At 37.7% G+C, this 22,351-nt stretch overlaps 1 protein-coding gene across 1 annotated transcript in view; it reads left to right on the plus strand.

The window, feature by feature from the left end:
- LOC126203286 (DNA repair protein RAD50) overlaps positions 1-22,351 on the plus strand; it is a 323,733-nt gene that overhangs the window by 63,225 nt on the left and 238,157 nt on the right. The window contains exons 3-5 of the mRNA XM_049937544.1: positions 17,990-18,105; positions 18,191-18,303; positions 18,764-18,976. Of these exons, the coding sequence (XP_049793501.1) occupies positions 17,990-18,105; positions 18,191-18,303; positions 18,764-18,976 (442 nt within the window). The remainder of the gene's footprint in view (positions 1-17,989; positions 18,106-18,190; positions 18,304-18,763; positions 18,977-22,351) is intronic.

Here is a 22,351-nt window from a genome sequence, read left to right on the forward strand (position 1 = left end):
TATGGTGAAACAGGCACCGAGGTCGTGACTGTCATGTTGTAGAGCATGCTCTGCAACAGGATATTGTGTGTTGCCAGTATACACCCTCTGCCTATGTCCACTCATCCTAACTGATAATTTGGTGGTAGCCATGCCGATTTAAAGGGCGGAACAGTGATTACCTGGTTACTTGGCTGGTATAGGTGGTGGTTGAAGGGTGCATAGGGCAAGTCTTGCAGCACGGACGGTTGCAGGGGTGGAGGTCATAGGGTAGGGAGATGGGTGCAGAAGAAGCATAAGAGCTGACAAGGATATTGCGGAGATTGAGAGGGCATCGAAATGCTATTATACATATGGTGGGTAAAATCTCGGACAGAACAGACCTCTTTTCAGAGCATGATTTTAGGAAGTCATTAGTTTGTTTAAATAACTAGTTAATACATTGAAGACCAGGAAAATACTGAGTGACAAGTGGTGTGCTCTGAAGCTATTTTTTGGAGGGATCAGCAGTACCAGGATTGGATGTGATGGCCGAGGAAATCTGCGTGTGAACTAGAGTGATGGGATAATCACGGCGAATGAAGGCTGAGGTGAGAACGGTGTTGTATTGCTTTAAAGGGCCTGCATCCAAACAAATACATTTGCCTCAAATGACAAGGATGTATATGAGGGAAGGATGGAAACTGTCAAAATGTAAATACTGTTGTTTGTTTGTAGGTTCAATGTGGACAGAAATGTATAGCTGACCTTCGGTGAGGGTGAGATCAACCTCAAGGACAAGGGCATGGAATTTGGAATAGGACTACATGAAATTTAATTGGAAGAATTTATCTAGAGATTCCAGGAATTTTAACAGGTCAGCCTCACCCTGAGTCCATATGGCAAAGATGTCATCATTGCATCTAAATTAAACCAGGGGCTGAAGGCTTATGGATTCCGAGACAGCCCCCTCCAAGTGACCTGTGAAAAGGGTGGCATAGGAAGGAGCCATCCTGTTTCCCATGGTCGTGGCCTGGTTTTCCATGTTACCCATGAAGCTTGTTTTTAGTCCTCACTATGAGATAGGGCACACTGGCCTTGTTGGCCACATGGGTGGATTGGTGGGGTGCCCTGTCATCTACTCCAATCCAGGGGTCCCACGGCTGCCCTTGCTTGGTGGTGAGGCCTGGGTCCTTGCCTTTCCACCTTTTTATTCTTCTTATTCTTTTGCATTTGATGATGTTTTAATGCCCCATTATAGTTTTTCTCTTTTCTTAGATATTGTCAACAACTTGTATGATTTATTAGTTTTCTTGTAGTAATGGAGAATGAGGAAACACTGATCGAATGCCGAGAATGCTTCACATAATGTGCTACAGGGGCCTCCAGCTGCTTTCTGGGTGGAGCAACTCACCCACTTTCATCATCTCACCTGTATCTAACATCTACTTCCTTCTATCTCTTGGTATTATGCATTCTGGTTATAGTCAGGTTCATCAAGATTTTTCTTCTTTGCCCTTCCTCTCTGGGAACTCCTCATAGCTTGACGGGTATAGGATAGAGAGACTGATGACCTCATAGTTTGATCCCTTGAACCTCATCAGTCCAGATTCATGATTCCTTGATGCCTTTCAGTTAGATTGTGCAATAAATTTCTGTTTTCTCCAGTTCATTTCACTATGACCTCAATTAGTTATTCAATCTAGCCATCTTATTTTCAGCATTCTTCTTTAGCATTACATTTCAAGAACTTCTTTTATCTTCTTTTCTGAACTGTTTATCGTCCATGTTTTACTTGCGCATGAGGCTACACCTTCAGAAGAGACCTGTTGACACTTATATTGATGTAAGATATTAATAAATTTCTCTCTTTCAGAAATGCTTTTCTTATTATTGCCAGTTGTAATACAGCATGGCAAAAATGATTTTGTGTGGTGAAGTTTGGGATGTGTATTGTTGCTTAACACAAGAAAACAGGTTACCATGTCATGTTACGGATATCCTCCACCAAATAAATAATATGTACCTTGTGTAATCCGGGGTGCTGCTTCTTAATGCTGCTATAGCTTCATCTTGATGTTACTGCATCGCCACTCAGGGATCGTGCAATGGTAGAAATAATCTCAGGGATTTTGTGTTCACAATGAGTTTTATTTCGCATGCTAGATGTTTGCCGGCAAACTTCATGTGAAATTGACTTAACACTGTCTCATGACTGACGTCAAACTGAACTGCAACTGAGGTACGGCGGCGTACAAATCGCCTCTATTTATGTGAGTTTAAACAAGTACTGACATTGCTACATATTAAATTTTGTGGTTTAACAATTAAAACTTTTATGTTCATCTTCCCAATTTACATAGAAATTAACATGAAATAAAAGTGTTTCCTATTAAGACTTTATATTACATGTTTTATCATTACTAAAATATATTTCGTTAATTTGTATATATCATTTAACATACTTAATGGATAATCATCCTATCATTTTCATGTGAACAGAAAGATTAGTTTTATTGAATGAAAGGCTGATATCCAATTAATTAAATTTTGTACGAGTAAAACTTTACACTTCTGTGTAGTTGTAATTACAATGCCATTAACTAACACCAATTAAAACATTAGTATGCTTAATTCTGACTGAAAAAATATCATGTCATATTTCTATTATGGATAAATTTGTTTTTTAGTTGGAAAACATAAAAATAGCTGTCTTTTGGTGACTAGAAATATCAGAATTTTAATTGTTAATTACTCCACAATTATAATAGCAATTTTGCCTGAAGTTTGCATAATGTACAAATTGTGATAGTCCGTCAGCTTTTAGTCCAACGTGTTTCCTTCATTCTGCATATTGGTGAGGCACGATGTAAACAATGTCAGAACAATAGCTTAAATTAATGCAGAGTATTAATTTGCTGCAAAAGAAAATCATCAGTGTATTCAAATCCAGAAATGACAAAATCAAAGCAACAACATGCTGATATTACACATATGCCCTCCTCAGGAAAATGGGAATGAGACTGGTAAAAGGATATAGGATCCCAAAGGGTTGTTGTACTTCAGTCTGCATTTTATATCATCTCTCCTTTGGCCATCATTAGTTATTTTACTGTCCAAAAAGCAAATCCTATCAACTACTTTTAACGTCTGATTTCCTGATCCAGTTCGTTCAGCATTGTGTGATTTTATTTGACTTCATTCCATTACCTTTGTCTCACATTTTTTTATATTCATTTTATAGCTTATTTTGAAGACACTATCCATTTTGTTAAACTGTTCTTCCAAGTTCTTTGCTGTGTGTGATAGAAGAACAATGGTATTCGAAAACCTCAAAGTTTTTGTTTCTCCGCTGCAAGCTTTAACCCCTTTCCAAATTACTCTCCAGTGTCCACTTCTGCTTGCTCAGTATACAGATGGCATAACATAGGGATAGGCTACAAGCAGTCTCAATCCCTTCTCAACTACTGCTTTCCTTTCATTTATTTGACTCGTATGACTGCAGTCCCTTTTCTGTAAAATTCTTAAATAACCTTACTCATGCCCATGTTTTATCCCTGCTACCTTCATAATTCCAATCAATATTGTCAAAAGCTTACTTTAAATCTACAGTCATCTAATATGAGTCGTAAGGCAAGTATAGCCTTGTGTGTTTCTATATTATGCGGAAACCAAACTGATCTTCTCTGAGGCCAGCTTCTACCAGTTTTTCCATTCTTCTGTAAATCAAAAACCTCTCAACCTTGATTCTTTGGAGAAGCAAACTCCCATGCACAGAACAGCGTCAAATGTCTGATTGCTTTGCAAATGAGTTAATCTACTAAATGTTTGACATTAAGCATGTAACACTTCTATGATTGAAAATGCAGAACCCTAATTATGTTGGTTTTAATAGTTTCAAATTATTCACCTGTAGGCTAACTAAAAAGTCAAGTGTAATAAGCGATCAGCTTTTATTCTTTCATTATTTTATGTGTAATGTTAATGACAAAAAGTTTCAGAAGGGTTTGAAATTATGTTTAAAGTTTGTTGGAAGTCACTCAGTGGTCACATTCTCAAATACTAGAGGACTTGAATTATTGTGTTAAACTTTTAAAGTCAGATTATATGTCTCAAGGAGTGCACAATTACAGAATTTTAAATTTTTAAATTCAGTTATTGATTATGTGAAATACCGAAAGCCCAATTTTTGTTGCTGTTAAAAGCTTTTTTATGGGCAACCTACATCTGGGATTAGTTGAGCAGGTGTTTGTTTAAGCCATCTAGTAATCTAAATAATTCACGTTAATATTTTACAACCGTGACTTACTAAACTAATGAGTCAGTAATATTCACATCACTCAGCACTTGTCTGTTTTGGAATTGAAATTAGTACATCCCTCCTGAAGGCTGACAGTAGTGCAGCTGTCTCCCGTATCTTAAGCAGCAGGTGGAGTAGTTTCACCATGGCTGGCTCTCCCAAGAATATAATTAATTTTGATATATGTAAGGATGTAGAGGCTTGTCTCACTAGGGGTAAGATAGATACTGCCTACAGAAAAATTAAAGAGACCTTTGGAGAGAAGAGAACCACTTGTATGAATATCAAGAACTCAGATGGAAACCCAGTTCTAAGCAAAGAAGGGAAGGCAGAAAGGTGGAAGGAGTATATAGAGGGTTTATATAAGGGCGATGTGCTTGAGGACAATATTATGGAAATGGAAGAGGATGTAGATGAAGACGAAATGGGAGATAAGATACTGCGTGAAGAGTTTGACAGAGCACTGAAAGACCTGAGTCGAAACAAGGCCCCGGGAGTAGACAACATTCCATTAGAACTACTGACGGCCTTGGGAGAGCCAGTCATGACAAAACTCTACCATCTGGTGAGCAAGATGTATGAGACAGGCGAAATACCCTCAGACTTCAAGAAGAATATAATAATTCCAATCCCAAAGAAAGCAGGTGTTGAAAGATGTGAAAATTACCGAACTATCAGTTTAATAAGTCACAGCTGCAAAATACTAATGCAAATTCTTTACAGACGAATGGAAAAACTGGTAGAAGCGGACCTTGGGGAAGATCAGTTTGGATTCCGTAGAAATGTTGGAACACGTGAGGCAATACTAACCTTACGACTTATCTTAGAATAAAGATTAAGAAAAGGCAAACCTACGTTTCTAGCATTTGTAGACTTAGAGAAAGCTTTTGACAATGTTAACTGGAATACTCTCTTTCAAATTCTGAAGGTGGTAGGGGTAAAATACAGGGAGCGAAAGGCTATTTACAATTTGTACAGAAACCAGATGGCAGTTATAAGAGTCGAGGGACATGCAAGGGAAGCAGTGGTTGGGAAGGGAGTAAGACAGGGTTGTAGCCTCTCCCCGATGTTATTCAATCTGTATATTGAGCAAGCAGTAAAGGAAGCAAAAGAAAAATTCGGAGTAGGTATTAAAATTCATGGAGAAGAAGTAAAAACTTTGAGGTTCGCCGATGACATTGTAATTCTGTCAGAGACAGCAAAGGACTTGGAAGAGCAGTTGAACGGAATGGACAGTGTCTTGAAAGGAGGATATAAGATGAACATCAACAAAAGCAAAACGAGGATAATGGAATGTAGTCAAATTAAATCGGGTGATGCTGAGGGAATTAGATTAGGAAATGAGACACTTAAAGTAGTAAAGGAGTTTTGCTATTTAGGGAGTAAAATAACTGATGATGGTCGAAGTAGAGAGGATATAAAATGTAGACTGGCAATGGCAAGGAAATCGTTTCTGAAGAAGAGAAATTTGTTAACGTCGAGTATAGACTTAAGTGTCAGGAAGTCGTTTCTGAAAGTATTTGTATGGAGTGTAGCCATGTATGGAAGTGAAACATGGATGATAACCAGTTTGGACAAGAAGAGAATAGAAGCTTTCGAAATGTGGTGCTACAGAAGAATGCTGAAGATTAGATGGGTAGATCACATAACTAATGAGGTGTTGAATAGGATTGGGGAGAAGAGAAGTTTGTGGCACAACTTGACTAGAAGAAGGGATCGGTTGGTAGGACATGTTTTGAGGCATCAAGGGATCACAAATTTAGCATTGGAGGGCAGCGTGGAGGGTAAAAATCATAGAGGGAGACCAAGAGATGAATACACTAAGCACATTCAGAAAGATGTAGGTTGCAGTAGTTACTGGGAGATGAAGAAGCTTGCACAGGATAGAGTAGCATGGAGAGCTGGATCAAACTAGTCTCAGGACTGAAGACCATAACAACAACATATTGCCATTTACTTCAGGGGCCTGGTTTCGACTTTGATCTCTCAACATGTGTCAAATTCACCTCACAGTATCAAACAATAATGTAGAAAAAGGTAGATTGCTACTTACGTAAAGAAGACACATCAATTTGCAGACAGGCATGATTAAAAGGCACTAACATCAAACTTTCGTCCATAGTCTTTGTCAGTAGAGAGAGAGAGAGAGAGAGAGAGAGAGAGAGAGAGACACACACACACACACACACACACACACACACACACACACCAACTCCCGCATCTCAGGCCAGAATCTTTTTTATATTCATTCACTGCCTTCCAAGCCGCAAAACAGCATCTACTTGCAAGCCACAAATTCTGGCCAGTGACGCTGGAGTTGGCGGTCATGTATGCTTGCTTGCTTGTGTGTGTGTGTGTGTGTGTGTGTGTGTGTGTGTGTGTGTGTCATCCTCCAAAGGTCACTTCAGTTTTCCTATAGGCGCCATCTATCTTTCCCCTAGTTATGCGTACTTCTATAGCCTTGCATTTGTCCTTATGGCATGTGTTATATTGCTTGTATCTGCAATAGTTCTCAGTTATGTGCATTACGCACGGTATAGTATATAATGATGGTAGAGTCATAATCTTTAGTTTTCTGAGGCTAGATCAACAATGAACTCTGGGTGTCATGTTGCAAATTATTCTCACTGCCAACTTTTTTAATTTGAGTATATTGGTTGTAGCCTTTTGCTGTCCCTGCAGAATGGTACTATATGCTACATGACAATGTATTTAGACTTAAAGCACAATTTTTGGCTGTAGAATACTAACGCAAATGTGTAGTTTCCTCAGGGCAAGTTGCAACTTCACCCGTTGTTATCACTGATTAATCCCGGACGAGATCAACCAACTGTGATAGGGCCTGGACATTCAGTGTTTGGAGATGCACAGGTCTATGTGAAACTCTGGTTTGATGTAATCAAAGGGTCGAGCTGTACACATCTGTATTCATGTGCATTTGCTAATTTATCTGAAGAAATAGTTGTAGTCTGTGGCCATACAGTCAAATAGTATATGCTGTAGCAAGCTATGTGAATTTTAAATAATAACAAATTGCAATGAAATGTCTAATAACAAATTAGCAAAAATCACTATCTACTGATAAATGGATGTAGACCACACCACAAGATATATTATGACCAAACATTAAATTTATTCAGATGGTGATTTAAAAGAAAAATGTAGGCATGGTGGTCCTACAATAATTGAGTTTAACAAGAAATAAACTAATAAAAATATTCAGTTGCAATAAAACTTGTGTGATGCATAACTAGAATACTATCATATTCCCCAGATATCATCCAGTTGTCCGGGGGGGGGGGGGGGGGGGGGGACGTAATTTTGAACTACATACAAAAAATTTCCAGCTCGTTATTAAATATAGTCCATAATGGAAATCAACAAATGAAAGTTTGCAAAAATATGAGCAGATTTGCGTAATCTATTTATTATTAATTTCAAAACAAGAAGCATATAACATCAAAGTTATATTATGCAAATTTTATGATGATCACGAACTGTTAAAATTTCTGCTAACGCTCAAAATCAAAACCCCACTTGCATCAGAATTTTTCTAAGCACAACCAAATTTTAGAAAATTCATGCAGCCATTTTCCACTCAAAAACTAACACTTTACAGCACTATCAGCTCCCCAGTGCGTTACCTGCAGACTGCTGTACCCCACTGGCGACTCCTGAAGGATGACTCTTAGGCCGGTATTACACTATCAAATTTCTTTGTCAAAGATTTGATCAAAGATGTGATCAAATATTCCGTCAAATATATTTGACAAAGGTCTTTGACGTAGCTGTAGGAGGGGTATTACACTGTCATCATATTTTTCGTCAAAGTTCAAGATGGCTGACAACAACTTGTTATTAACCGGAGCAATTGCATGTATCACAATTGCACTGTGTGATATGCGGAACAGAAGCGGTGGAAAAAAGGGAAACATACCTGGGTGAAGCCGTGGGTTTTACGATGACACAATAAAAGCATTCAACAAAACTTGTTACGTGAGCTTATAGTAGAGGACGTCTAGTCGTACATCAATTACTTAAGAATGGATGAGCATACATTTCTGTATGTGTTAAATGAAGTGTATCCTCATATAACAAAGCACAATATTGACTTAAGAACTGTTACATCTGCAGAAGACAGGCTCACTGTAACACTCAGATTCCTTGCTAGGAGAGGGTTAGTTTAGGTTAGGTCAGGTCAGGTCTCCAATCTTCGTAATCTATTTTTGTATTCAGCGAGCCTCACGTTGTAAAATGCCTCATCAGCTTCATACATCTCTATTAATTTTGTAGTTGTCGGCACACACCAATTGTATTTACCGGCAATGTTTATAAAAACACTACAGACAACAGAATGCAGCGATGCTAGCGCTCCTTGTGGTAACATGTCACATAGCAGTGAACAGAAGACAAGTGACTTCTTTGATCAAATCTACAGCGAGGCCCTAGATTTGATCAAATATTGGACGACATTTGACAAAGTTCCCTATTAGACCATCAAATATCTTTGACAAAGATATTGGACAAAGATATTTGACAAAGAAATTTGACAGTGTAATACCGGCCTTAAGCATGATCCAGATCCAGAATGGCCGAGTGACTGTCTGCTCACGCCAGTGCGATCTTGTGTTCCCTCACCAAAACGTACAACTTATTTAAAAATACGGAAAATGGACCACCATTTGAATAATTATGAGGTTAAAGATTTGACATATCACTGAAATAAAAGCTCTTTTTCTTCAAATACAATATTCTACATATAAAAGAAAATGATCAATTTTTGAAAATATTTTGTAATAGGGTAGACAAAAAAATCTACTTACCAAGTGGCAGTAGGAGTACGCACATATAAAGGTGTTAAAGTTTGCGAGCTTACGGAGGCAGTAGCACTGAAAGCTTGCCAACTTTAATACCTTTACATGTATGTTGTCCTGCCACCGCATGGCAAGTAGATTTTTTTATCTGCCCACTTTGGTAGCTAATGTATCTATTGACCAAGATAAATGTAATGCAATAAAAACTTTTCTTGTTAAAAATGGTCATTCTGATCATGATAGTCAGTTAGTTCCAGTATGTGACATAGTGCCATACAGTAATGCAAAACAGTCCTCCAAAGTAGTGCATTCAATTAACGATTTAAAAATTGAAAATTTTAGGGAAAGCATGTGACAGACTGGGAGGAGGTGCACGGGGAACTTTAAAATTTAACCTATTTCATGATGACTTTGTGAGTACATTTGAAAAAGTTTCCCTGAGAAAACAGTGAAACATAATTGTAAGAAACCATTTAAAAAGCTGCAGCTTACTGAAGGGATGAAAATATGTCGTAAACAGAAAAGGTAAATGCATCTTATAGGCAGAAGGAGAATGATCCAGAAACAGTCAAACATTATAAAAACTACTTCATTGTGTTAATAAAAGTTATTAAAAAATCCAGAAGTATGTGTAATATGTCGAGATTAACACCTCTGATAGTAAAATTAAAATTAAAATAATTTGGAATATTGTTAAAAATGAAACAGGGCAACCAAGAGGCTAGGAAGACTGTATTTCTGTTAAATCCAGTGAAAAGTTTGTTAACAAAAAGTAAGAAGTAGAAAATATTTTAAATAGTAATTTTTGAGTGTTGTAGAGAAAATAGGATCCAGCTGTTCATTAAAAAATGCAAGGTCGTCTAGGAAAGGGGCAATACCTATGCAATTTGATAAAATTGAAATTTAATCCACCTCTCCAACAGAAATTACAAAAATAATAAATTCGCTCAAAATAAAAGCTTGTATGGAATTGAAGGCATTCCCAACAGAGTTCTAAAAGCTTGTTCCCAATAGATAATTAGGATTCTCAGTCACATTTGTTTTAGCTCACTGAAACAGGGCATTTTTCCAGATAGGCTGAAATATGCTGTTGTTAAGCCAGTGCATAAAAAAGATGATAGGTTTGATGCTAACAACTACCGCCCAATCTCAATTCTGATAGCTTTAACCAAAATTCTTGAAAAAGTAATGTATTCAAGAGTAGCTACACATATTTGTAAAAATGAAGTACTAACATGATGTCAGTTTGGTTTTCAGAGGCTTTTCTACAGAAAAACCTTTATACGCTTTCACCAATCAAATATTAAGTGCTTTGAATGACCGTATATCACCCATTGGGATTTTTTGTGAACTCTCAAGGGCTTTGGACTATGTGAATCATGAAGCTCTTCTAGACAAGCTTAAGTGTTGTGGTGTTAATGGGACAGTGCACAAATGGATAAATTCATATTTAACTAGAAGAGTAGAGAAGGTTGAAAAAAAGTGTTCACATAATGTGCAAAAATCAGCAGATTGCTTAAACGGGGTAGGTATTAAGCTTGGGATCCCACAAGGTTCAACCTGGGTCCTTATTGTTCTTGATATGTATTAATGACTTGCCACTTTGTATTCACAAAGATGCAAAGCTAATTCTTTTTGCTGATGATACAAATCTAGTAATCACACTCAACAAGCAAGAATTAGCTGAGGAAATATAAATAAATTCTTTCACAAAATTATTAAGTGGTTCTCTGCAAATGGTTAAGTGGTTCTCTCATTAAATTTTGAGAAAATGCAGTATATACAGTTCTGTACAGCAAATGGCATAACACCATTGATAAATATAGACTTTGAACAGAAGTCTGTTGCTAAGGCAAAATATTCAAATCTGTGGGTGCGTGCATTGATGAGAAATAGAATTGGAGGAAACATATTGATGATCTACTGAAATGTTTACTTTCAGCTACCTATGCTATTAAGGTTATTGCGAATTTGAATGGTAAAAATATTGGTACATTAGCCTACTGTGTCTATTTTCACTCACTGCTTTCATATGGCTTCATATTTCAGAGCAATTCATCACTAAGAGAAAAAGCATTCATTGCGCAAAAATGTGTAATCAAAATAATAGCTGGAGCCCACTCAAGGTCATATTAATAATCCAACCCAGTTCAAAAATAATAGCAAAGTGCGTAACTACAACACTAGAAGAAAGGATGATCTTCACTATTCTGGATTAAATCTGACCTCGGCACAGAAAGGGGTGAATTTTATGCTGCTCATTCTGCCACAAAAATCTTTCGTCATTTATCAAATAGTATTAAAAGTCTGACAGATAGCCAATCAGCATTTAAAAACAAATTAAAAGAACTAAATAACATCTTCTTCTAGTTAATAAATGAATTTTTATTGTGTAAAGAAAACTTACATTAAACTGACACATTCTACATCACTAAGAAATGTTGTACTTGTGTTCTACGGATCAAGTATTAGTGTAATGTAATTTAATAATGTAAATTATATTTTCTATGTATAAAAATGAAGAAATACATAATTAAAACATGGATCTTACACATACACATACACAATAACAAAGAAATAAATGTTAAAACATATGAAATAGTAAGCATGACTGGAAATAGTAAGCATGACGTCTCAATTGCTGAGTCTTTTCATGTTCAGTCTAGTGATGGTATCAAAACTTATGAACAATATGCCATTTTTAAGTTACAAGTGCTTTAAATAATGGCCGAATGTACTCTTATGTAAATGAAAGAAAATAATTAACAATCTGGTCAAATGTAGCGCGGTTACATATGGACAGATATGAAAAATGTAATATTGTATTCATTTGTTGTGTGATTGTGAAGAATATAATGCTCTGACACATTTGTATAACTAAAAATACATAATAAGGTAATAAATAAAGTATGTATAAATATATGCCGTTCAGTGATGACACCTGTTGTGCTTTGCTTAGTCTAACACCTCGTTTGTCATGATAATCTGCATTGTTCAATAGTTAACAATTTTAAGTTATTTTTCTGTGCAGCACTGTCAGGTGTCGGCTTCAGCCAGACATGTATGGCTTTTTACGCTTGTGTGGCAAAATATATAGAAGTTCCGCATGCACAGATTTTGTTGGTCTTTTTAGCGATGAAGTAGAGAACACACAACTAAGTCTTGTTCTGAGGTAATGACAGAAGTGCAAAGAATAAGTGTAAGGAGAAATAAGGATACATAGATATACGGACCAACACTGTTTTTATGCCTGTGTCCTATGTTTTTATCTGGAGGCTGAACGAGTCTAACACACTGTCACAGACACGCTACATGCAGAACAAGCAAGGCAAAGAAAGTACTGCAGAATGTGCCAATCAGCCAATGCCAGTCTGCCCCACCCTGCTGTATTCGCTCCTACCCAAAGCTCATTTTCTGACTGTTTTTGTTGTGCCTGTCAGCAATTCAGCATCTCTGCTGTGTGGTGAATAGCAACCATCCTTTTCGTATTATTGTAAAATGGACAGTCCAACTTTTAGGGCGAAATGTCTGGCCAAGTATAATACCGAGTCTGGCTTCTCTATTTTCGGATTTGACAACCCTATTTTGTGAGAGCTTTTCCTCACTGTGATTTTTGTTTCGTTTTTTGCAAACTGCATGCATATAGTTGATTGATGACTGATGATTCCCAGATTGCATTTAATTACTTGTATTACAGCATCACAACAAAATGAGGTCAACATCAAACAAAATAACAACTGAAATGATGTCTTCACTTAAAACTTCCGGGCTGATAGGCCGTGGTCGAAGTATAAAACTCTCTCCTGACGTTTCGTCTCCGACTGCGGGAGACATCCTCAGAGGTAAAGCGGCCAACTGCGAAGAGAACTTGAGGAAGCGCTGATTATATAAGCAGTATAGAGGGCGCCACAGTCGATCACGTGGCGTCGGCTGTGAGATTATCTCTGGTGATGCCAACATTTCAATTGAAAGTAATTGATCGTCACGCTTGCGGTGCAACGCTGACATCCAAATTTTATCCAGTTTAACATCTTCATCTTTCCTGTTAAAATTATTCCGATGTTTATCAATCTCGATAGCCTCTCTATACAAGTGTGCATAATAATGCGAGGTTTTTGATATGACGCTCGTCTCGCTGGATTTCATTTCATGATCACCTTCCTGGTAAACATGTTCCGCTACGGCCGATTTATCCGTGTGACCCAGGCGGCAATTCCTCTTATGTTCAACAAGACGGGTGTTCACACTTCTCTTTGTGGTACCGATGTAAACCTGTCCACAACTACAAGTTGGCTACATGACTGCATGGTCTTTAGTGCAGCATCTTGTGTCCCACATTCTTCCTGACAATGTAATGATCCTTATACCTCCAAATTGATTACACGTCCTTGTCACCCTCACATATTTTCAGATGTGATTTTCTGTACCTTCCTGTTCCACTCGTATTTCATTGAACCCCATACCTACCCCCAACCCAAGGGGAGTTTCATACAGGCAGATGTTAGTGAACAGATATTAGGTGCAGACTTCATATAACACGAAGGACTGGAAATAAAGCTAAATATGTTACAAATCATATTGGACAGTGAAGTGGTAACAGGTTCTCTGGCAGAAGTGCTAACAATCCTGTCACCTCAGCCAGTAGTTCAGTTAGTCCAGAAGCTAAACAAGAAGTTTTTGGCCAGGTACAGAAAGTATTGCAAATCAAGGTGGATCACATTAAGATGACAATGGTCACCAATCTCTCGATAGCCAAGGAGACTAGCACCTAACCATTTCTTGGCAGCATAGAAAGAATTTGAAGAGATGTTACATGCGGGCATCATATGAAGGTCTGACAGCCAATGGGCATTACCATTATACTTACTTGACAAGAAAGTCTGTAGCAGGAGGCCCTGTGAGATTCTAAATGCATGAAAAATCCCCAATGTTTTCCCATACCTTACCTAAGGGATTTCATGAATATTTTAGTCGGAGCTATAATTTTTAGCATGGTGGACTGCAAGGAAACTTATAACTAGATTCCGATCGCAAATGAAGATATTCCCAAGATGGCTGTAATTATGGCTTTTGGTCTCCTCAGGTATCTAGACATGTCATTTGGTTCAAAGAATGCAGCTCAGTCATGGGAGATGTTTACAAACAAAGTACTGAGGGGTTCAGATTTCTACTTCGTCTACCAAGATGATATTTTGATATTTTCAGAGACAGCAAAATTATGTGCAGGGCATCTTGAGGCACTGTTTGACAGAATACATAAATATAGCTTGATAATAAATCGGGCAAAATGTGTTCTACTTGAAAAACAGGTGACTTTTCTCAGTCATACTCTGTCAGCTGCCGGTACTAACAGCAATTAAAAATATTTGTCAACTGTTACTGACATCGCCTACCAGGAGCAGCAGAGATGCATGTGACCGTGGCATACGCACTGGCAGGTAATAACGCTACTGGCAGGCAAGTCCTGCCACATACCCATGATGCAGGAAGCCTGTGAAAAGTTATGGGGTAGTTTGCAAAAGCAACCCTCGTACTCCATCCAATCCATAATGCACCATTAATGATAGTGATGGATGCCAACCAATAGACTGTCAGGACAGCTCGCCATCCATATATTGAGAATGATTAAAAACCTTTGGGGGTTTTTCTCCTGGAAGCTGACAAAGGGTCAAACAAATAGGAGTGCGTTCTGTTGAGCTGCTGGCTATTGTTGTTGTTGTTGTTGTTGTTGTGGTCTTCAGTCCTGAGACTAGTTTGATCCAGCTCTCCATGCTACTCTATCCTGTGCAAGCTTCTTCATCTCCCAGTAACTACTGCAACCTACATCTTTCTGAATGTGCTTAGTGTATTCATCTCTTGGTCTCCCTCTATGATTTTTACCCTCCACGCTGCCCTCCAATGCTAAATTTGTGATCCCTTGATGCCTCAAAACATGTCCTACCAACCGATCCCTTCTTCTAATCAAGTTGTGCCACAAACTTCTCTTCTCCCCAATCCTATTCAACACCTCATTAGTTATGTGATCTACCCATCTAATCTTCAGCATTCTTCTGTAGCACCACATTTCGAAAGCTTCTATTCTCTTCTTGTCCAAACTGGTTATCGTCCATGTTTCACTTCCATACATGGCTACACTCCATACAAATACTTTCAGAAACGACTACCTGACACTTAAATCTATACTCGATGTTAACAAATTCCTCTTCTTCAGAAACGCTTTCCTTGCCATTACCAGTCTACATTTTTTATCCTCTCTACTTTGACCATCGTCAGTTACTTTGCTCCCCAAGTAGCAAAACTCCTTTTACTACTTTAAGTGTCTCATTTCCTAATCTAATTCCCTCAGCATCACCTGACTTAATTCGACTACATTCCATTATCCTCGTTTTGCTTTTGTTGATGTTCATCTTATATCCTCCTTTCAAGACATTATCCATTCAGTTCAACTGCTCTTCCAAGTCCTTGGCTGTCTCTGACAGAATTAAAATGTCATCGGCAAACCTCAAAGTTTTTATTTCTTCTCCATGGATTTTAATACCTACTCCGAATTTTTCTTTTGTTTCCTTCACTGCTTGCTCAATATACAGATTGAATAACATCGGGGAAAGGCTACAACCCTGTCTCACTCTCTTCCCAACCACTGCTTCCCTTGCATGTCCCTCGACTCTTATAACTGCCATCTGGTTTCTGTACAAATTGTAAATAGCCTTTCGCTCCCTGTATTTTAGCCCTGCCACCTTCAGACTTTGAAAGAGAGTATTCCAGTCCACATTTTCAAAAACTTTCTCTAAGTCTACAAATGCTAGAAATGTATGTTTGCCTTTCCATGATCTCTCTTCTAAGGGTCACTATTGCCTCACGTGTACCAATATTTCTATGGAATCCAAACTGGTCTTCCCGAGGTCGGCTTCTACCAGTTTTTCCATTCGTCAGTAAAGAATTTGGGTTAGTATTTTGCAGCCGTGACTTATTAAACTGATAGTTCGGTAATTTTCGCATCTGTCAACATCTGCTTTCTTTGGGATTGGAATTATTATATTCTTCTTGAAGTCTGAGGGTATTTTGCCTGTCTCATATATCTTGCTCACCAGATGGTAGAGTTTTGTCAGGACTGGCTCTCCCAAGGCCGTCAGTAGTTCTAATGGAATGTTGTCTACTCCCGGGGCCTTCTTTCAACTCAGGTCTTTCAGTGCTCTGTCAAACTCTTCATGCAGTGTCATATCTCCCCTTTCATCTTCATCTACATCCTCTTCCATTTCCATAATATTCTCCTCAAGTATATCGCCCTTGTATAGACCCTCTATATACTCCATCCATCTTTCTGCTTTCCTTTCTTTGCTTAGAACTGGGTTTCCATCTGAGCTCTTGATATTCATACAAATGGTTCTCTTTTCTCCAAAGGTCTCTTTAATTTTCCTGTAGACAGTATCTATCTTACCCCTGGTGAGATAAGCCTCTACATCCTTACATTTGTCCTCTAGCCATCCCTGCTTAGCCATTTTGCACTTCCTGTCGCTCTCATTTTTGAGACGTTTGTATTCCTTTTTGCCTGCTTCATTTACTGCATTTTTATATTTTCTCCTTTCATCAATTAAGTTCAGTATTTCTTCTGTTACCCAAGGATTTCTAGTAGCCCTCGTCTTTTTACGTACTTTATCCTCTGCTGCCTTCACTATTTCATTCCTCAAAGCATAATTCTGGCAGTGTTTGAGAACATATGTATTATTCTTTGACCACCCAGCCACATTTGCTTTATTTTTCCTCTTAGTTCTAGTTTTTGACAGTTCCCTGTTTTACTGTAAGTTGTCAAGCAAAAATCTAACTAATTAAGAGAGTAAATCGTACAGGTAAGTTTTAGGTTCTGCTTTTACACAAAAACACTGTTTTATCTTTTTATCAAAACGTTTCGGCACCTCTGTATCATCTTCAGTAAGTCGTGTTTATTGAATACTGTAAAAAGTGAACATATAAAAGGTTGTAACTGATCTAACAAAGTGAAGCCTAAAGAAAGTTTTTGTCATTTCACTTCTTGCCATGATTATACATTATATGGTTTTGCAATACAGTCTGTATGGTGTGCTGCATTAACAGTTTTAGTCATCTGCGAACCAAATGATGAAAATGTGAATTTCATCAGAGAGTTAACACGTCCCTTCGTTTTTAAAAAAACATGATTTTGTCATGGGAAAATGTTTTGTTGTTACTGATCAGTCAGGTACAATCTCTTTCCAACATTATGCCTATGAGAACTAGTTCATACACCATTTATTGTAGATCATCCAATATTGTATGGAGCATCCTTCGTGTGGGTCATCTTAAAAATTACGTACAGCTACATGTGAATTCAGTCTCCCAGTTCTCAACTGTTTAAAACTGATTAACAGGTTGGTAATAAATGTTTGCCACTCTACAAGAATTTTCATTGGTGACAAAAAAAAAAGAACTTTACATTGGGATATTACTCCAGTTTATCCAGTCAAATGAAATTCTCGCAAAACAACTTTTTCAAAAAATTACTCTACAGTTCAGATGATAATTGATTGTGAGACATGTAACAGCACAACAAAAACAATATTTCATTGATGCCAGTGCTATCTGTGTTGCAAGCACAGGACAATTTGCCTTACTCTCAATGAATACCAAAAAAATGCAACAATCTGTGTTTTTGTAGTCCTGGCTGTCTGTCATAAATGTACTTTTCATGGGAATCTGAAGTGCCAGATGTTGACATTTTGCAACTTTCCATTTAATGTCTCTGCAAGTATAGTCTCAGGTAAGAAAAAGAGGGAAATATGTGTTCTTTTCACTCTGCTTGATGCACTGTTTATATTTTCAACATTACTGAGACTCTTCTTACTTTATCATTAAATTAGTTTGTTTATCATATTGCATGTCAACCATATGCTTTTCTTCACAGGTTGTACAGGTTGGTGGAAGGTGCATTGATGTAAATTTAGAAATGTCTCATGTTTTCGGTGTATCAAAAGCTGTTCTGAGCAATGTTATATTTTGCCATCAAGAAGATTCTAACTGGTCAGTATATATCTAGACTGTTGATACATCTCTGAGGTACTGCATTATGAGGAAAGTTTAAAAAAAATTTTTTTTGTGTTTGTAGGCCAATGGATGAGGGAAAGAAACTCAAGGAGAAGTTTGATTCCATATTTGATGCAACAAAACTTAATAAATGTTTGGAACACATCAGAGATCTTAGGAAAGCAGTAAATACAGGTCAGTCAGTTGTCATCTGAGCTAAGTATTCTGTTAAATTAATATATGTAGCTAAAATTCTTCAGGGTTTTTGTTGCTCTCTCACACACAACCACGCACGTGCTCTAACACGCCAACCCATGGGTACCTCGGATGGATGTGTGTTGGGCACATGTTTGGTTGTTTGTCTGACAGCGTGTACACAAACTAAAAAGAGAGCAGTGCTTGAACAATAAAGTCTCTTTGATGTGAAGTGTGCCTATGCGTCAGACATCAGTACCATCTGATGAAAACATTCATGATAAATTCAAACAGTTATTTTGTCAAAGTTGACTGTATAAATATTCTTTAGTTCCATTCATGTGGTTTTGTAGGGATTGTGAAGCTGAAATTCAACTAATTTGTAAGCAATTTGCTCTGTGAAAATCAAATTTATTTATTATGTATTGCTTTTTTTTATGTGGCTGTGAATCACAAGCAGAAATCAGCACTGATGAGAAACTTCTGAAATCACAACAAGAGATAAAAGATGAGACTGTTTCAAAAAAGAAGGATTTACAAGAGGCAGAGAGTCGTCTGGCAGTAACTCAGGACAAAATAGATAACTTGAGCGATAAACTATCACCTTTGCTGGAAAAACTAGATGAAATTTGTGATGTGGAAAAGGATTTCCTTCAGCTCACCAGGGAGAAAGGTAAATTGCACTTACTGTGATATTTCATCATTAAAGTGTGATGATTCTTGTGTATGAGCAACTTAATTCTGTGAGGCACGAACTTGTGGCTAATATTTTGAATCAGAAACTGGTTTCTAACCCCCACGTCTATAAAAACTCATTCAAAATAAAGCAGTTTACTGTATTTAATAGAACATTACTTTTAGAGTGAACGTAAATCCATTGTGTTATGGCTTGTGTACATGTGTAGCAAGGATTTTAAACTTTTTTAGGAAGTGGTGATGTTCCTTCCATAGCCCATGGGTGCAGATTTCAAAATCGATATTATTGGATCTTTCCCGTTTCATTATATTTAACAATCAGATAGACTCTCATATCTTTGCTTTAATCTGTTTAATATTTCAGATTTCAAAAAATTAAAAATTAACATTTCACTTATTTTTGACTCACCCATCCGATATAATGTTTTCTTGAGACAGCATTGAGTTGGACACTGTTAGCATTGGTCTTTGGTGATGGTTATTGCTTGGGGAGGGGGGGGGGGGTGATTGGCACCCTCCTCATACCTTCTCAAGCATTTACATTGTCAGAGATTCTCAAAAAAGCTCCTAATCTATTTTGCTGGTACATCATCATTGTAACATTATTTACTAGGAGAGACTTTACGTAAAACGTACAGCCATGTTCAGCAAGGGAACTGGTGACACTGCCATCGAGTGCCCCAATACCAACATCATACTCATAATTATTACCCATCCTCTGATTCGTAGAGAAAGTTGATGTGAATCATCATGCTCAGTTCATTAAAATATTTGTGTTACATAATAGTAAGGTGTCTTTTGGGCACAATATATACTGGCACTTAGTTATATTTCTTTGTTAAATTTAATTTATTTTGCGCAGTGTATCATTATGATATGAATAAAAGACAATTCACGGGCATTTTAATGTAATCCATATTTAAATAGGTTGCGTACAGGCTATTTTGGATGATGGAGTTTTATGCATAAATGTCAAATTGGCAATGATTTATGGATGTACTTGTGTAACAGTAGAAACAAAATGAGTTCATGTTGTTGTTATTCCCATCTACATCTATGTGATTACTCTGCTGTTCACAATAAAGTGCCTGTTAGAGGGTTCAGTGAACCACCTTTAAGCTGTCTCTCTACTGTTCCACTCTCAAACAGTGCGCAGGAAAAACGAGCACTTAAATTTTTCTGTTCTGAGTCCTGATTTCTCTTATTTTATTGTGATGATCATTTCTCCCAATGTAGGTGGACGCCAACAGAATGTTTTGGCAATCAAAAGATAAAACTGGTGATTGAAATTTCATGAGAAGAGTCCGTCGCAATGGAAAATACATTTGTTTTAATAATTGCCACATATCATGTCTGTATGCACTATCTCCCCTATTTTGTGATAATACAAAACGAGCTGCCCTTCTTTGAATTTTTTCAGTGTCGTCTGTCAGTCCCAACTGATGCAGATTCCTCACTGCACAGCAATACTCCAGAATAGGGCGGACAAGTGTGGTGTAAGCAGTCTCTTTAGTATAACTGTTGCATGTTCTAAGTGTTCTGCCAGTGTTTCGCAGTCTTTGGTTTGCTCTACACACAACATTATCTATGTGATCGTTCCAATTTGGTTATCTGTAATTGTTATCACTAAGTATTTAGTTGAATTTACAGCCTTCAGATTTGTGTGACTTATCGCGTAATCGAAATTTAGCGGATTTCTTTTAGTACTCTTGTGAATAACTTCACACTTTTTTTTATTCAGGGTCGATTGCCATTTTTCATACCATGCAGATATCTTATCTAAATCATTTAGCAATTTGTTGTGGTCGTCCGATGACTTTACAAGGTGGTAAACGACAGCATCATCTGCAAACAATCTAAGATGGCTACTCAGATTGTCTCCTATGTCATTAATATACAGGGTGATTCAAAAAGAATACCACAACTTTAGGAATTTAAAACTCTGCAACGACAAAAGGCAGAGCTAAGCACTATCTGTCGGCGAATTAAGGGAGCTATAAAGTTTCATTTAGTTGTACATTTGTTCGCTTGAGGCGCTGTTGACTAGGCGTCAGCATCAGTTGATGCTAAGATGGCGACCGCTCAACAGAAAGCTTTTTGTGTTATTGAGTACGGCAGAAGTGAATCGACGACAGTTGTTCAGCGTGCATTTCCAACGAAGTATGGTGTTAAACCTCCTGATAGGTGGTGTATTAAACGTTGGTATAAAGTTTACAGAGAATGGGTGTTTGTGCAAAGGGAAAAGTTCTGGACGGCCGAGAACGAGTGATGAAAATGTAGCACGCATCCAGCAAGCATTTGTTCGCAGCCCAGGAAAATCGACTCGCAGAGAGCTGCAAATTCCACAATCAACTGTATGGAGAGTCCTACGAAAAAGGTTAGTTATGAAACCTGAACGTCAACTACCCGAGGCGATGGATCGGCCGCCAGGCAGCCCGTGACAGAGCACTTCATCACTGGCCTCCAAGAAGCCCTGATCTTACCCCCTGCGATTTTTTTCTTATGGGGGTATGTTAAGGATATGGTGTTTCGGCCACCTCTCCCAACCACCATTGATGATTTGAAACGAGAAATAACAGCAGCTATCCAAACTGTTACGCCTGATATGCTACAGAGAGTGTGGAACGAGTTGGAGTATCGGGTTGATATTGCTCGTGTGTCTGGAGGGGGCCATATTGAACATCTCTGAACTTGTTTTTGAGTGAAAAAAAAAACCTTTTTAAATACTTTTTGTAATGATGTATAACAGAAGGTTATATTAGGTTTCTTTCATTAAATACAAATTTTTAAAGTTGTGGTATTCTTTTTGAATCACCCTGTAGATTAGGAACAATGGAGGGCCTATAACACTTCCTTGGGGAACGCCAGATATTACTTCTGTTTTACTCGAAGACTTTCCATCTATTACTACGAACTGTGACCTTTCTGACTGGAAATCACGAATCCAGTCGCACAACTGAGGCGATACTCCATAGGCACGCAGTTTGGTTATAAGACGCTTGTGAGGAATGGTGTCGAAAGCCTTCTAGAAATCTAAAAACATGGAATCAATTTGACATCCCCTGTCTATAGCACTTATTACTTCATGAGTATAAAGAGCTAGTTGTGTTTCACAAGAATGATATTTTCTGAATCCGTGCTGACTATGTGTCAATAAATTGTTTTCTTTGAGATACTTCATAATTTTAGAGCACAGTACATGTTCCAAAACCCTACTGCAAATCGACATTAGTGATATGGCATGTAATTCAACAGATTATACCTACTTCCCTTTTTGAGTATTGGTGTGACGTGAGCAATTTTCCAGCCTTAAGGTACGGATCTTTCTTCAAGCGAGCAGTTGTATATAACT

Source organism: Schistocerca nitens, chromosome 9, assembly GCF_023898315.1.
Source record: "Schistocerca nitens isolate TAMUIC-IGC-003100 chromosome 9, iqSchNite1.1, whole genome shotgun sequence".
Classification (NCBI taxonomy): domain Eukaryota; kingdom Metazoa; phylum Arthropoda; class Insecta; order Orthoptera; family Acrididae; genus Schistocerca; species Schistocerca nitens.